A 14,571-nucleotide genomic window follows, 5' to 3' on the forward strand; every position below is an offset into this window, starting at 1 on the left:
TGGACACAATTCCCACCACCTTTCTCAAAGAGGTTTTAGACAGTGTGATTGGAGATATCCTAAAAATTGTAAACAGCTCTCTACAATCAGGCGTCTTTCCAGACTCACTGAAGACGGCTGTAGTTAGGCCCTTACTCAAGAAACACAATCTTGATCCCTCTGTGCTGGGTAACTACCGACCCATTTCTAATCTGCCCTTTCTGGGCAAGGTTTTAGAAAAATGCATCTTTCATCAATTGGATGTGTTTCTACAGAACAACAATGTGCATAACAAATTCCAATCTGGCTTTAGGAAAGGCCACAGCACAGAAACAGCACTTGTAAAAGTAATGAATGATCTTAGGGTGTCTGCTGACAAGAAACATGTTTCCGTTCTTTTACTTCTAGATCTAACGGCTGCATTTGACACGATTGACCATTCAATTTTAATACAGCGTCTGGAGCACTGGGTAGGCCTGTCTGGCACGGCCCTGTCCTGGTTTTCCTCCTACCTAACAAACAGAAGCTATTTTGTCAATCTAGCTGAGTTTGACTCAGACAAACACAACATCGGTTCTGGTATTCCACAGGGCTCGATTCTTGGTCCTCTGTTATTCTCCCTGTACATACTGCCATTGGGAGAACTCATTACCAATCACGGAGTCAATTTTCATTTCTATGCTGATGATACCCAACTATATCTTTCTGTAGCTCCAGATGATCTCTGTGCCTTAGACCCGCTGTTGACCTGTCTGTCTAGCATTAAATGCTGGATGAGTGAGAACTTTCTCAAGCTAAATGAGGATAAGACAGAAGTTCTCATAATCGGTTCTAGTGAGCAGAAAGAATCGATAAAAAGCAGACTTGGCAACCTGACTGTAGAAAGTAACAGTACAGTAAAGAACTTGGGGATCACTATTGATTCTGAACTGAATTTTAATTCACACATTAATCATGTTACCAAGATTGCCTTTTTTCATCTTAGAAATATTGCACGAATCAGAGCCTATTTGTCACTGGACGATGCAAAAACGCTAATCCACGCCTTTGTTTTTTCTCGGCTTGATTACTGCAATGCACTTTTTTCTGGATTGCCTAAGAAATCAACTGACAGATTACAACTTGTCCAAAATGCAGCAGCCAGAGTCTTAACTAGAACTAAGATGAGAGAACATATTACTCCAGTCTTGGCCTCATTGCACTGGCTTCCGGTTGTTTTTAGGATTGATTTTAAAATTATTTTACTTGTTTATAAAGCTCTCAATGATCTCGCACCTTCCTACCTACATGACTGCCTGCCGAAATATGTCCCAAACCGCCCCCTAAGGTCTTCCACTGCTGGCCTGCTCGCTTTGCCTAAAAAAATGGCAACTAAAAATACGGGGAAGCAGCTTTTTGCTTCTACGGGCCGACGGCGTGGAACAAACTCCCACTGTACCTTCGACAGGCAGCCTCTGTAGACATTTTTAAAGCTCAGCTCAAGACCCACTTTTACACCCTTGCTTTTAATTGATTTATTTGTCTTTTAAAAAAAATGTTATTCATGTCCTCACTGTATTGTTTATGCCCTGCCTTTCTTTTCTTTTTTGTGTAAAGCACTTTGAGCTGCATTTCATGTCATGAAAGGTGCTATACAAATAAAGTTTTATTATTATTATTATTATTATTATTATTATTAAACACCAATCCAATTATTTATTGCTTAACCCTGTCTTCTTCCCTGAAACTCAAATAGTGTAATTAGTGTGGCACAGCATTTCATCATCAGAATGAACAGGGTACCTTCACCCTCCCACTTCCTGTTGTCATGGGGAATTCCACATAATGGTATATAAAACAGGTCATAGCATGCATCCAGAAACACATTGTTACAAGGACTAGCAGCACACCAGTGTCTAAAGAGCAGCTTCATACTAATCTAACAACTGATCTAACAACTTCTACTCAGGTAAAATAGTTTTTCTCTCATGCAGTGCTGGTTACATTTTGAAACTTACTTACTACTCTAATCTTGAGTGTAGAGTAGAACTGCAATATAGTCATAAATTGAGGATTTAGTGTAAATTGAGTCACAAAGATTAAAAGAAGGTATCAAATCGGGGTCTGTAGCCTACTGTAGCCTAATGCATATCAAACTGGGGGTCCTTGAAATTACAAAGGTTGAGAATCACTGTCTTATTTTATTCACAGATCTCCCCACTCAGAAGACATGGAATTTGAATCTCAAAGTGCCAAGATGCCCCAGGGCCTGAACTTGGAAATATCCCACCATCCTCTGACCATGAGACGCGTTGTCAACCTTGTTGTCGCCATGGAGAGGCTAAAGGCCAGCAAGTCAGAGTTCTCCTACAGCACTGAGTTCAGAGATGAGGACCTGCTCAACATGATAGTGGAGAGTGCCATGGAAGGTAAGCAGACATGGGCACATGGACACATGCAAAACCACAAGTCTCTTCATGTCAACTTTCATCAAGGTTGACCTTTACATTTTATTGTACATTTTGTATATCTTAAAAAGGGAGAAAGGCATTGAATTTCAACTTCTTCTTTATCTTTAGGCAGACATTTTGTCCTGGCCCAAATCTGTGATGGCACACTAGTGAAGTTTTACAGATAAGATAATGGGGGAACACGCTTTTTCAGATTATTAGGAGGACCCTGTTCTGTTTAACCGATACAATGAGTATATGAAGCTCATTTTTACACTCTCGCTGTTCCATGTCATTGAAGTAGTTTCAGGTTTTACACTGGAATGAGGAATCAAATCACATATTAACTTCCTATAGTCCTTTGGTTCCCTGTGGTGGGAATGAGATTGATTGTGGCTCCAAAGGTGTATTCTTTAAGGTTTTTAAATTAATAACATCTCATTTCAGAAAGTTGTAAAGCCTTGCCCTTCGACCAAGTTTGCTCTACAAGACTCATAATTTTCAGTGTGACAAATGTATTGACAAGACATTCAAGTAACCTTAGTCAGGGCTTGTCTGTGTACAGGGAGACCATATCTGGGTTCATCAGGACACATTACGCTTATTGTTTTATGTGGCCCTTAAAGTGTTGCAATACACTTCCGGTGTGTCTGTGTCACCAGAAGTTCGGGCCAGGAAATAACTGTCCTCTAGTAATTTTATCTATTACCTATTGATGAATGAGGATTTGGTATTGACAATTATATAACTATCTAATTACATTAAAATAAATCTACCAAACTTGAATGATCAAAATACAGGGCTGTAGTTTACCTGTCTTTCAAGGAACTATACAGGGAAACTGAGAAATCTCCAATAATTCAGCACCACAGATTGTACATGTTGCTTTCAAGGTAGATTACCATTTAGACATGTTGAATATTGTATTATTTAAAAGGATTTTCTTTCTTTGGCTTTTCACTCTGAATACTGTTGTAGAATCTGGAGATGCTGTTGTTGAACATTTACATACAATAAATGCATTTAATTAAACCACACTACTATAGAAAGTAGCCTGCTGTCATGTTTTGCAAAATTGCAATAGGTCTTGTGTATTGAAAACTCATGGCTTACCGGTATAAGGACTTTATACTGTAGTGCTTATATGACAAATAACATTGGTGGTACTCGCAGAAAACAGAATTCTTGACTTGTGGTTTGAGGGCTTCCCTATGTTTTTTCACCCTATCAGAACAAATTGTGTTAGAGTTGACTTCAGAGCCAATGGATGAGATGGATGGAGCCGCTGCCTTCAGCAGGACAGGAGAGCACCAGTGCAGGGTGACAGACCGCAAGAAGAGAAATTTGGTGCTGGTCCAAGAAGCAATGGAGCTCCATGCTGTAATGCTGCAGGGTGGGAACACCAATCACATAGGTAAGTGACGGTTTGTCTAGAATAGTGAACAGCAGTTTATTGAGGGGTGCTAGACAAACGAGGAGTTTACCTAATGGTTTAGATTGACCTTTCTTTCTGTTCTTTTATCAGCATATCTGAACATGTCCACCTACATCCACCCGGCGCCCAGTGCCAATGCCCGCCCTGTGACCTTGGGTATCAAGGGCACAAACCTCTACCTTTCCTGTGCAATGGATGCTGGCAAGCCAACCCTGCAGCTAGAGGTAATATACATTACAGCCCAGTAAAAATACTCAAATACTCAATTATTCTCCTGACTCCTGGGCTACTGATTTATTTACAGTAGGCTACCACCTAAATGATTTGTTTCTGTTAATATGAGAATTAAGCCACTGACCATTGACTTTGGACCACACAGGAGCTGGAGGACAAGGAACAGCTGAGAAGAATAAACAGGAACAGCGACATGGTACGCTTTCTCTTCTTTAGACGGGACACAGGGCGAGATGCCAGCACCCTCATGTCCGCTCAATTCCCTGACTGGTACATCAGCACGGCCGAGCAGAACAGCATGCCAGTGGACATGTGCCAAGAGAGCTCTTCCCGCTACCAAAGCTTCACCATCGAGCGTCAGAGTTAGAAGATTTGTCTCTGAACATCTAAAACTGGGATGCACAAACTGGGGTCTGTGGACAGTGGCCCGAACTCAGAAGAAGGAAAAAATGCCCATTGCAGGCCCAGTGTAAAATATCTTGCGAGTATGTTTTTCACTCCGTCCTGCATGTGTCCGTCCGTCCCTCCGTCCGTTTTTCTAGTTCAGTTTGATTCATTTGTATCCCACCTCCCATTTCAAGCCTGTACAAAATTCTGGACCTTGATAAACCATGCATGGTGTGGGCACCCCTGTTGAACGTTGCTGGAGGGAACTACTGGCAAAATAATGTGTACTGTATGTACTGAGTACAGCAAGCTAACATTCGGTGTATTGACTTTGTCAAAGTTCACCACAAGGTGTCTTCATTGTGTTTATTGTTCTATGAGCATTCACATATTTATTGTAGTGATATTTCACTGTATTGTTACTGAAAAAGATTTGCTATTAATTAATTAATTTATTTATTTATTTATTAATTTATTTATTTATTTATTTATTTATTTATTTATTTATTTATTTATTTATTAATTTATTTATTTATTTATTTATTTATTTATTTATTTATTTATGTATTTATTTATTAATTTATTAATTTATTTATTTATGCAAAATTGTTACCAGATATGTATAAATATATTTCTATATATAATATTTATATTTATTTATTGATCATTTGTAATGTCCTCACCATGTTTATGCCGTGGAGTGCAACAAATATTTAACTAGATACATTGTGTAATTTCTCTAAACTATGTACAGCACAATAAACTTCAATTGATTTAATTGATAATGAGCTCATGGTTCATGGTTCATGTGAATTGCTCAGGTCAACTAAGACCCCTGAGATTCATTTTCAACCCTTTCTTACATGGATCCCTCCTGAACCCCAAAATGGAAAGAATACAAAATAGCATACAATTTTACCCCAAGGAATGCATTAAGATTCAATCACATCTTGCCTATGTCAGAAGTCTATCTATATCTCTCTTCTCACAAAATACTAGTGCTTCTGACAAAAGCAATTAGGTTATTATTGTAAATGATAATCTGTCCTAAATATTATAGTATGCTGGTGTCGGTATCCTGGTCAGTGGTCAGTATCCTTTTATTTTTTTAAAGATATGTTTTGGGCTTTTTGCCTTTATTGATACAGTAGGTTGACAGGAAACGGGTAGAGAGATGGGGGGGAAGACACACAGCAAAGGTCATCGGGATGGCGAGTCGGGACTCGAACCTGCAAAACGCTGTCAGCCTGACAGCGTGTCGGATTACCAGCCTAGGTGCCGGACCGCTAGATCGGCCCAGGCCAGTGGTCAGTATCCTGGTGTCAGTATCCTGGCCAGTGGTTAGTATACTGGTGTCAATATCCTGGTCAGTGGTCAGTAATCCTGTGTCAGTGTTGGTCTTTACTTTTCTAACATTATTTTTCACCCATATATCATTTAAATGCATTTTTTTGGATTGTTGTTGCTGTTATTTTTTTATGTTTGAAGATGCCACATTTAAAAAGCTTAACTCCATTTGAGCACTTTTTGATTAAAGATTAATACAAAAAGTACACCAGGGTACACCCCAGGGTGACACAATAGTGAAACACAGCTGAAGGGTACCAATAAAGCATGGATAGCCTCTAAGAAACGCGTTTGACGAGGACTAAAGACCTGACCAATGGTGTCTTTTGATGTGCCGAATGGATAAAGTTATATTTGAATGGGATGTTGGAATCATCTGGGGACAATGTAACAATAACGGGACATTCATTTGGGCGGATTGGGATACTTGGATTATTCATATTTCTTGTAAAATAATTGTATTATGGCCCCTTGCTTTAACAAACATCACCATCCTAATATCATACTATAGCATCGCCTATCACTTTTATGCAGACGATTCCCAAATCTATATGCCCCTAAAAAAGGAAAGCAACAGTTCCCTGACACCTCTTCTTAATTGTCTTAACGACATTAAGGCCTGGATGGTTCTTATCTTAACTTATAGTGTAAAAGAAAGCAAAACGGAAGTCATAGTGTTTTTGGGCCTAGTGGTCCTGGTGTTGTACCACTACCCACTGACCTTGGTCCCCTGCAGTCATATGCTCAACCTGTTGTCTCCAACCTTGGTGTCAAATTGGACAATGGATTCAAATTGGACAAACAGGTAAACGCTGTGGTTAGATCCAGTTTTAATCACCTGAGGCTGCTTTACTTGCTTTACTTGCCAAAATCAAGTCTGTGCTTTCTTTGAACGATTTTGAACATTCATGCTTTTATATCCATTTGTTTGGACTACTGCAATGCTTTGTATCTTGGCTTAAACCAGGCTTCCATGACACGTCTACAGCTGGTCCAAAATGCTGCGGCACATCTCCTAACTGGAACCTGCAGGAGTGACCATATATTACACCTGTTCTGGCCTCGATCTCTTCACTGGCTCCCCGTTCGTTTTAGAGTTGATTTTAAGATTTTATTGTTTGTCTTCAAATCACTGAACGTGCTGGCACCTCAGTAGTCAGTATCTCTCTGATCTTATAAAGGTTTATACTCCCTCAAGGCCATTGCCGTCTGCAGGCCAGTTGAATGTCAAGGTCACAAAAAAGCCACGTTTAAAGACCAGAGGTGACCGCGAGCCTTTTCTGTCGTAGCCCCCAAATTGTGGAATGAGCTTCCCTCCCATGTGAAACTGGCCCCCACCATCGAGACTTAAACCACCTTTACACCGTTTAATTCCGTTTGTGAGTTTCTTGTTTGGCGTTGTTATGTGTTCTTTTACTGTGTGATTTTGCTGGTATTTCTATATGTTTTAGCTTTACAGTGTATCTTTCTGTACAGCGCTTTATAAACCATGAGTTGTGAAATGTGCTATATATAAATAAAGTGGATTGGATTGGACAACTACCGTAACAGACTCAGGGATGGAACAGACTTGCCACATATAACGACCATTTAAAATTCTCCTTGGACCTTCCTACAAAAAAATAATCTAAATCCCTATTACTCTATGGACCCTTCAGAGATTCAAATGGACAATACTTGGAACTGGAAACTCTATGGAAAACTCTCCCAATGAGGAACATCCTGAGATATTCCACACGAAAAAGACTAGTACGAATCTAACATGCCTTGACATGGGGAGATACCTGTTAAAATCATACACAAGAAAAACTTCCAAAAGGAGATACGCATTCTCCATTTAATATATCACACTATATCATCCCTATCTCATCAAAACAGAGAACTTTTACCAAAAAAGCAAGAAGTCTTATTACATTGTACTGCATCTCTCTCTCTCTAACCCTCTCTTATAAGTCTTACCTGGAACCTTAGGTTTAGGCATAGCTTCTGTGAGGTAGGGTTAAGGTTAGGTTTAGGCATATTTTTGTGAGGTTAAATTTAGGGTTAGGTTTAGGCATAACTACACCAAAGACAAGAAGGAGTACCCATTCCAGAGATTTTCTTTTCCTTTCGACTTTGTACCTTTTTAACCTTGGATTAAATTAAAACTCTTGAAACCTGCACCTATGCCCAAGAATGTCATTACACATGGTCAGTATCCTGGTGTCAGTACCCTGGTGTCAGTATGGTGTCAGTCAGTATCCTGGTGTCTGTGAAGTACAGGCATGCACTCTCACACACGTGGTAAACATTTTTGGCTGCCTGCTAGGCTGCTCCAAACAAAACACCAACTGCTTGTATGATCAATTTATTGTTAAGAATTCTGACGTAGGCAATTCATTGAATATTTGGCAATCAATCTATGAATTGACAAATCATTGCATCAGTTTTTATAAAATGTATTTTCATGTATTTTCAAAATGCGTATCTGCATCTCAAAATACATTTTGTATTTGTTTTGTCATACATTTTTGCCTCAAAGGTATCAGTATCAAAATGTACTTAAAGTACCAAAAGTATAAAGTACTCTTTATGCAGAATGTCTCATTTAAAGTTTTCAAACGTATACAAATCTTTTGAAAATAGCAGATCTACAGCTTGTAGATTGGCTATTTTCAAATGACAGACATAGGGCTGAAAATATAAGTACTGAAAATTTGACATACACAAGTAAAGTACAAATGCCTCAAAATTGTACTTAAGTACGGTTTTATAGTTACTTTCCACCACTGTCCATCAGTACCTCCATGAGAGAAGGCAAAAAGGATGGGTCAAACCATACAGACAGGAATCACAGGATCGACCAGCTTGGATGAGGTTATGGAACTGAAGCATCTTACCATGCATCCAATCCAAATGGCTGATTTCGTTCATGCCCCTTGTTTTACTCAATATGACTCAAACTAAAGAATAAGAATGAGTTTAGACACCATTTTAGATTCTAAACTGTTTCACTACAGGCTCCTATAATAAAGAATAAAGCTTTCCATCCCTCTATCAGGTGGAGCTTTTTCCATCTCGTCTAATCTTGACATACAATTATTTTATCATTTTATCATCATTATATGTTGACATTTGCATCCTTCCGACAGATCTCAGCAAAATCCCCAAAAGTCATTTTTAATATATCTACATGTTTATAGCTTTGTCCAGGTCCACAACCTCCCTATTTTCCTCCCAACCTGTAAACCCTGAATGCTGCACAAGTTTTTCATTTTTACGTTGTCAGATTTATACTTTTTAGATGTATTTATACTGAAAGTAGCAGATCTACCTCACACACACAACGTGTCACATCTGTGAGGTGTCATGAACTTGAGACAGGCTATTTTCAGAATGCATCTCTGTTATACGACAATGTATTAATCAGGCAGAGTGAGATATAGGAGAAGAAATGAATGATGATCGATGGCAGGTGTTTACACACTTCAATGTTTGTGTTTACACAAACACTCAACGCTGGGCATAGGAAGGGGCCTAATCGTTGTATTTTTGTCTCTTTCTGCTATATATATAATAATATTCTATTTATTAATTATGTTTACGAAAAAGAAGAAAAAGAAAAAAAAAGCTCTGTCACAAGACAGAGAAATTATTGTGCAAAAAGCACCAATATCAAGAATCTTCTGTGGTGAATGCTGCAACTTCCCCTGACCACTAAAGAGGAAGTGAAGAAATATGTAAAATTGTGAATCAGTTAAGTCTATAAGACTGTCTAGTGTCTACTAAGCTAGCTACTTGAACTGATGGAAATTTTCGCGCTGCTTAAGAAGTTAACTAATCTGGGGTGACAGGGTCGGACATTACAGACGTCAAGATTAGGAAATTGTAGAATAGATCAAAGCACTGTAACATCTTGTCTGTTGTCATGTTTGAATGTTTTGAAGTAATATGTGCACACCAACTGGAATGATTGGAATTATTATTGCATTCAGGTGTTTTTTTTCCTCAGGCCTACTGGGGTCGATGGGAAAGATTATATTCTTATCAGAAGCTATAGCCCCTTTTGGGACCCTCGGTTACCTTTTCTGAATTTTGTACGGCGGTACCCTAGGGTTCCTGATCGGTTATTCCACTCTCCATAGGACGCAGATTTACATACTCTCTGTTCGCGGAAAGCCGCGCCGCCGCTTGAGTGTTGGTGTGATGTTTCAAAGATGCATAACACAGCTATAGGAGACACCGGAAACGTGTGCGAAAGAGCGGTAATCGGTGTTGCCGTTAAGTATTTTTAATATCTTTTTAAGTTTTGACTTCTCTGTAATTCTCTCTTCCTCACTTCCCATGTCCCGCCTCCCACGACACAACAGCATTATAAACATCCTGCATGTACGCGGTCGGCCAATCAGAGGCAGTAACTAGGACGCGCAGCTAGCCAGTCTCGGTGCGGGAGGCGGTACAATGGGAAGTCAACAAGGAAGTCAAGGAAGAGAGAGGAGAGAGAAGTTCAGCGAAGCAAAATATTATTTTTTAATTTAAGTATTAAAAATACTTAACGGCAACTCTGATTACCGCTCTTTTGCACACATTTCCGTTGTCTCCTATAGCTGTGTTATGCATCTTTGAAACATCTCACCAACACTCATGCGGCGGCGCGGCTCTCCGTGAACAAATCTGCGTCCTATGGAGAGTGGAATAACCGATCAGGGACCCTAGGGTACCGCCGTACAAAATTCAGAAAAGATCCCAAAAGGGGCTAATCAGACGCCTAACCAGAGGTGGCGAGCAGTGAAGCACAGGAGGATATGCCAATTTCCATGCAGGAGAAACATTATCCAAAGCACCGTACAATGTGCATTACATTCACACACATATTCATACACAGATAGTGGAGGCAAAAATGCAAGGCACCAACCTGCTCATTAGGAGCAGTAATGGGGTTAAGTGTCTTGTCCACCTCCCTCCCCTACGCCCCTACGGTATGTAATTTGCCTGAAGCTACTCCCAACTAATGCCTAAATTATGTTCCATTATATGATGAATTGTAAATTGGGCTTAGGCCCTAAATCTTTCCTTATATTCATTATCAATCATTTTGAGGAATCTTGAACTATGGGGCTGGACTATAATCAGTTCTGTGTGTTCTTTGCGTTAATAATGTATCTGGTCTGCCATTTTCTGATCTTTAGTAAGTGTGACCTTTCAATCTTGAAGCGCACACACACACACACACACACACACACACACACACACACACACACACACACACACGCACGCACCTGTGTTTTTATCAATTTATCACCGTTTGTAGCAGTAGCCTGCATAGATGACCATTAAACCAAAAATGTTGTATTATGTGGCAGTACAGCATTTCATCATCAGAATGAGTGTGCTACCATAGTTTCACCTTCACTTCCTGTTATCTATGGGGAATTGCACACACACTGCTAAGGGTAGACTACTACAGTATATAAATGCCACAGGTCACAACATGGATCCAGAAACACATTGTTACAAGGACTAACTAGCACACCAGTGTCTAAAGAGCTGCTTCAGACTACTATCTTCTACTCAGGTAAAATAGATTTTCTCTCATGCAGTGCTGGTTATGTTTTGAAACTTACTTGTAGTGCTCAATTCTACACTCAAGCTTGACCACAAGAGAGGTTTCAGTCATAAATGGTTTCTGTCTGTGTGCTTATGTCTATTGTGTGTGTGTGTGTGTGTGTGTGTGTGTGTGTGTGTGTGTGTGTGTGTGTGTGTGTGTGTGTGTGTGTGTGTTATATTAGCAAGGTTGAGCATGTTATCTTATTCCATTGGTTTTCAATGTGGTGTGTGGGGACTGGGGACCCCAGAGGCCTTTGAGGACTGTAACTCCAAGATGCGGACTTTAGATTGAAAAACAAACAAAATTGTATAAAGCAGTACTTTATTGTTAAGAATCACCCTTATTCCATTGTGCCCAGATCTCCCCACTCAGAAGACATGGAATTTGAATCTCAAAGTGCCAAGATGCCCCAGGGCCTGGACTTGGAAATATCCCATCATCCTCTGACCATGAGACGCGTTGTCAACCTTGTTGTCGCCATGGAGAGGCTAAAGGCCAGCAATTCAGAGTTCTCCTACAGCACTGAGTTCAGAGATGAGGACCTGCTCAACATGATAGTGGAGAGTGCCATAGAAGGTAAGCAGACATGGGCACATGGACACATGCAAATCCACAAGGATGTTGTCTGTTCATGTCAACTTTCATGAAGGTTGACCTTTAAGGATTTATCTCAAGTTTTGTAAGTTAAATCAGAGAAAAGCATCCAAAAGCATCTAAATCTGTGATTTCACACTGATATGCAGCAATGTTGCATGGTACTATAGTTAAACTGGGTGTCAAGTTTTGCATGGCTCAAGTTAAACTGATTAACGGGGGTTTTAGCTGCTTAGCTAAAACTAGAGAAAATCCTAAGAGCTGTGGAGCCAACAACGCCATTTATATAACTGTATTCCATTTATTGCAATATGATTAAATCTATTTATGATGCGAGTGTTCCTGACAGAAACAGAATTCTCAACTTGTGCTCTCTTTTTTCACCCCATCAGAACAAATTGTGTTAGAGTTGACTTCAGAGCCAATGGATGAGATGGATGGAGCCTTCAGCAGGACAGGAGAGCACCAGTGCAGGGTGACAGACCGCAAGAAGAGAAATTTGGTGCTGGTCCAAGAAGCAATGGAGCTCCATGCTGTAATGCTGCAGGGTGGGAACACCAATCACATAGGTAAGTGTGTCTAGAATAGTGAACAGCAGTATTTTAAATTAACCCAGAAGATTTTTGAACCTGATGTTGATGAACAAGGATTTTATAGTTCCCCTAAAGGTTTAGGTTTGATTTTTTCTACTCTTACTCTGTTCTCCAATCAGCATATCTGAACATGTCCACCTACATCCACCCGGCGCCCAGTACCAATGCCCGACCTGTGACCTTGGGTATCAAGGGCACAAACCTCTACCTTTCCTGTGCAATGGATGCTGGGAAGCCAACCCTGCAGCTAGAGGTAAAATACAGCCCAGACAATACTCTGTTCTCATTTTATGGTCCTGGCTGGGTGAGAGTAGGCTACTGATTAATACTACATAATCTACATTCACTATAGCAGTGGTTCCCAAAGTGGGGTCCGGGGACCCCCAGGGGTCCTTGAGGGAGAACCAAATGGACCCTAACGGGTCCATTTGTACAATCTCAGAATTAAATTAACATTGATTTTGCTATATGAATTGGGGTCTCAGAGTTATAGAAATGCCATTAAATCGGGGTCCGTAGACTAATGCATGTCAAACTGGGGGTCCTTGAAATTAAACTGGTTGAGAATCACTGTTAGAGCCGTTAAAATCTTCTCTTATGGGGGTCTCTGGCATGTCTTTTCGAATGGGGGTCCACAGGATATTAATTAGTGTCAATTTGGGGGTCCTTGACATGAAAATGTTTGGGAACCACTGCACTATAGCACAAAATTACTTGTTTCTCATATGAGGATGAAGCCACTGACCATTGACTTTGGGTTCTTCCTTGCATAGGAGCTGGAGGACAAGGAACAGCTGAGAAGAATAAACAGGAACAGCGACATGGTACGCTTTCTCTTCTTCAGACGGGACTCAGGGCGAGATGCCAGCAACCTCATGTCCGCTCAATTCCCTGACTGGTACATCAGCACGGCCGAGCAGAACAGCATGCCAGTGGACATGTGCCAAGAGAGCTCTGCCCGCTACCAAAGCTTCACTATCGAGCGCCAACGTTAGAAGATTTGTCTCTGAGCATATAAAACAGGGATGCTATAACTGGGCCAAACTTCCCCTGAAAATGGAAAAAAAGGCCCATTGTGTAAAATATGTTGCATTTTATTCAGTTTGATACATTTTAACACTATCAGTGATATAATGTATATCCCACCAGCCACCACCCGTTTCAATGTGTGCATCATTTTGGACTTACACCATGGTATGGGCACCCCTGTTGAACGCTTCTGGAGGGAACCACTGGCAATGCCTATGAGAAAATAACTTTTAAAGCTTTTAAAATAGTATGTATGTACTGAGTACAGCAAGTTAATGTATTGACTGTGTATTGACTTTGTCAAAGTTCACCACAAGGTGTCTCTATTGCGCTAATTGTTCTATGAGCATTTAGAGTGATATTTCGCTCTGAGTCTGATTACACTGTATAGCCTACTATTTAATACAATTATTTGCTATTTATTTATTTATGAACCATTTTAACTGATATTTATGAATATGTATTTGTAATTTGCTCACTACAACTAAACCTGTCCTGTCCCATGGATTGCAACACTTATGCAATAACTAAATCCTGTATTTCCTGTGCAACAACAGAAGTACGGCACAGTTAATAAAATTGCTTCAATTGATTGAATAACAGCATGGTCTCACAACTCACTTTTTGATGAATTGAACAAGGTGGACCCTCTTGTAAACAAGTGTAATGCTTTATTGGGTCGTCCACTCACGGTTAACAGTCTTTGTATTGAGTTGTGCTTGAAATGTAGGCCTACTGTAATTCTGCAAACTGTTAATAAATATTTCAATCAAACTGTTGCTGGTGTGTGTGTGTGTGTGTGTGTGTGTGTGTGTGTGTGTGTGTGTGTGTGTGTGTGTGTATGTGTGTGTGTGGGTGTGGGTGTGTGTGTGTGTGTGTGTGTGTGTGTGTGTGTGTGTGTGTGTGTGTGTGTGTGTGTGTGTGCTCAATTAAATATTTACATGATTGTATTAAATA

General features: G+C 40.1%; 2 protein-coding genes across 2 annotated transcripts; both read left to right on the forward strand.

The window, feature by feature from the left end:
* Positions 1 to 2,215: 2,215 nt before the first annotated feature.
* Positions 2,216 to 4,444, forward strand: LOC306934336 (interleukin-1 beta-like; the record flags this gene model as incomplete). The annotated part of the gene is made up of 4 exons (XM_079516905.1): positions 2,216 to 2,387; positions 3,640 to 3,822; positions 3,934 to 4,067; positions 4,223 to 4,444. 4 exons carry the CDS (start codon positions 2,216 to 2,218, stop codon positions 4,442 to 4,444), a joined length of 711 nt encoding a protein of 236 aa, XP_079373031.1.
* A 7,358-nt stretch (positions 4,445 to 11,802) lies between these two features.
* LOC306934337 (interleukin-1 beta-like) lies at positions 11,803 to 13,580 on the forward strand (the record flags this gene model as incomplete). The annotated part of the gene is made up of 4 exons (XM_079516906.1): positions 11,803 to 11,974; positions 12,385 to 12,561; positions 12,705 to 12,838; positions 13,359 to 13,580. 4 exons carry the CDS (start codon positions 11,803 to 11,805, stop codon positions 13,578 to 13,580), a joined length of 705 nt encoding a protein of 234 aa, XP_079373032.1.
* Positions 13,581 to 14,571: the final 991 nt, after the last annotated feature.

The sequence above is a fragment of the Electrona antarctica genome, assembly GCF_951216825.1.
Source record: "Electrona antarctica genome assembly, chromosome: 12".
NCBI lineage: Eukaryota > Metazoa > Chordata > Actinopteri > Myctophiformes > Myctophidae > Electrona > Electrona antarctica.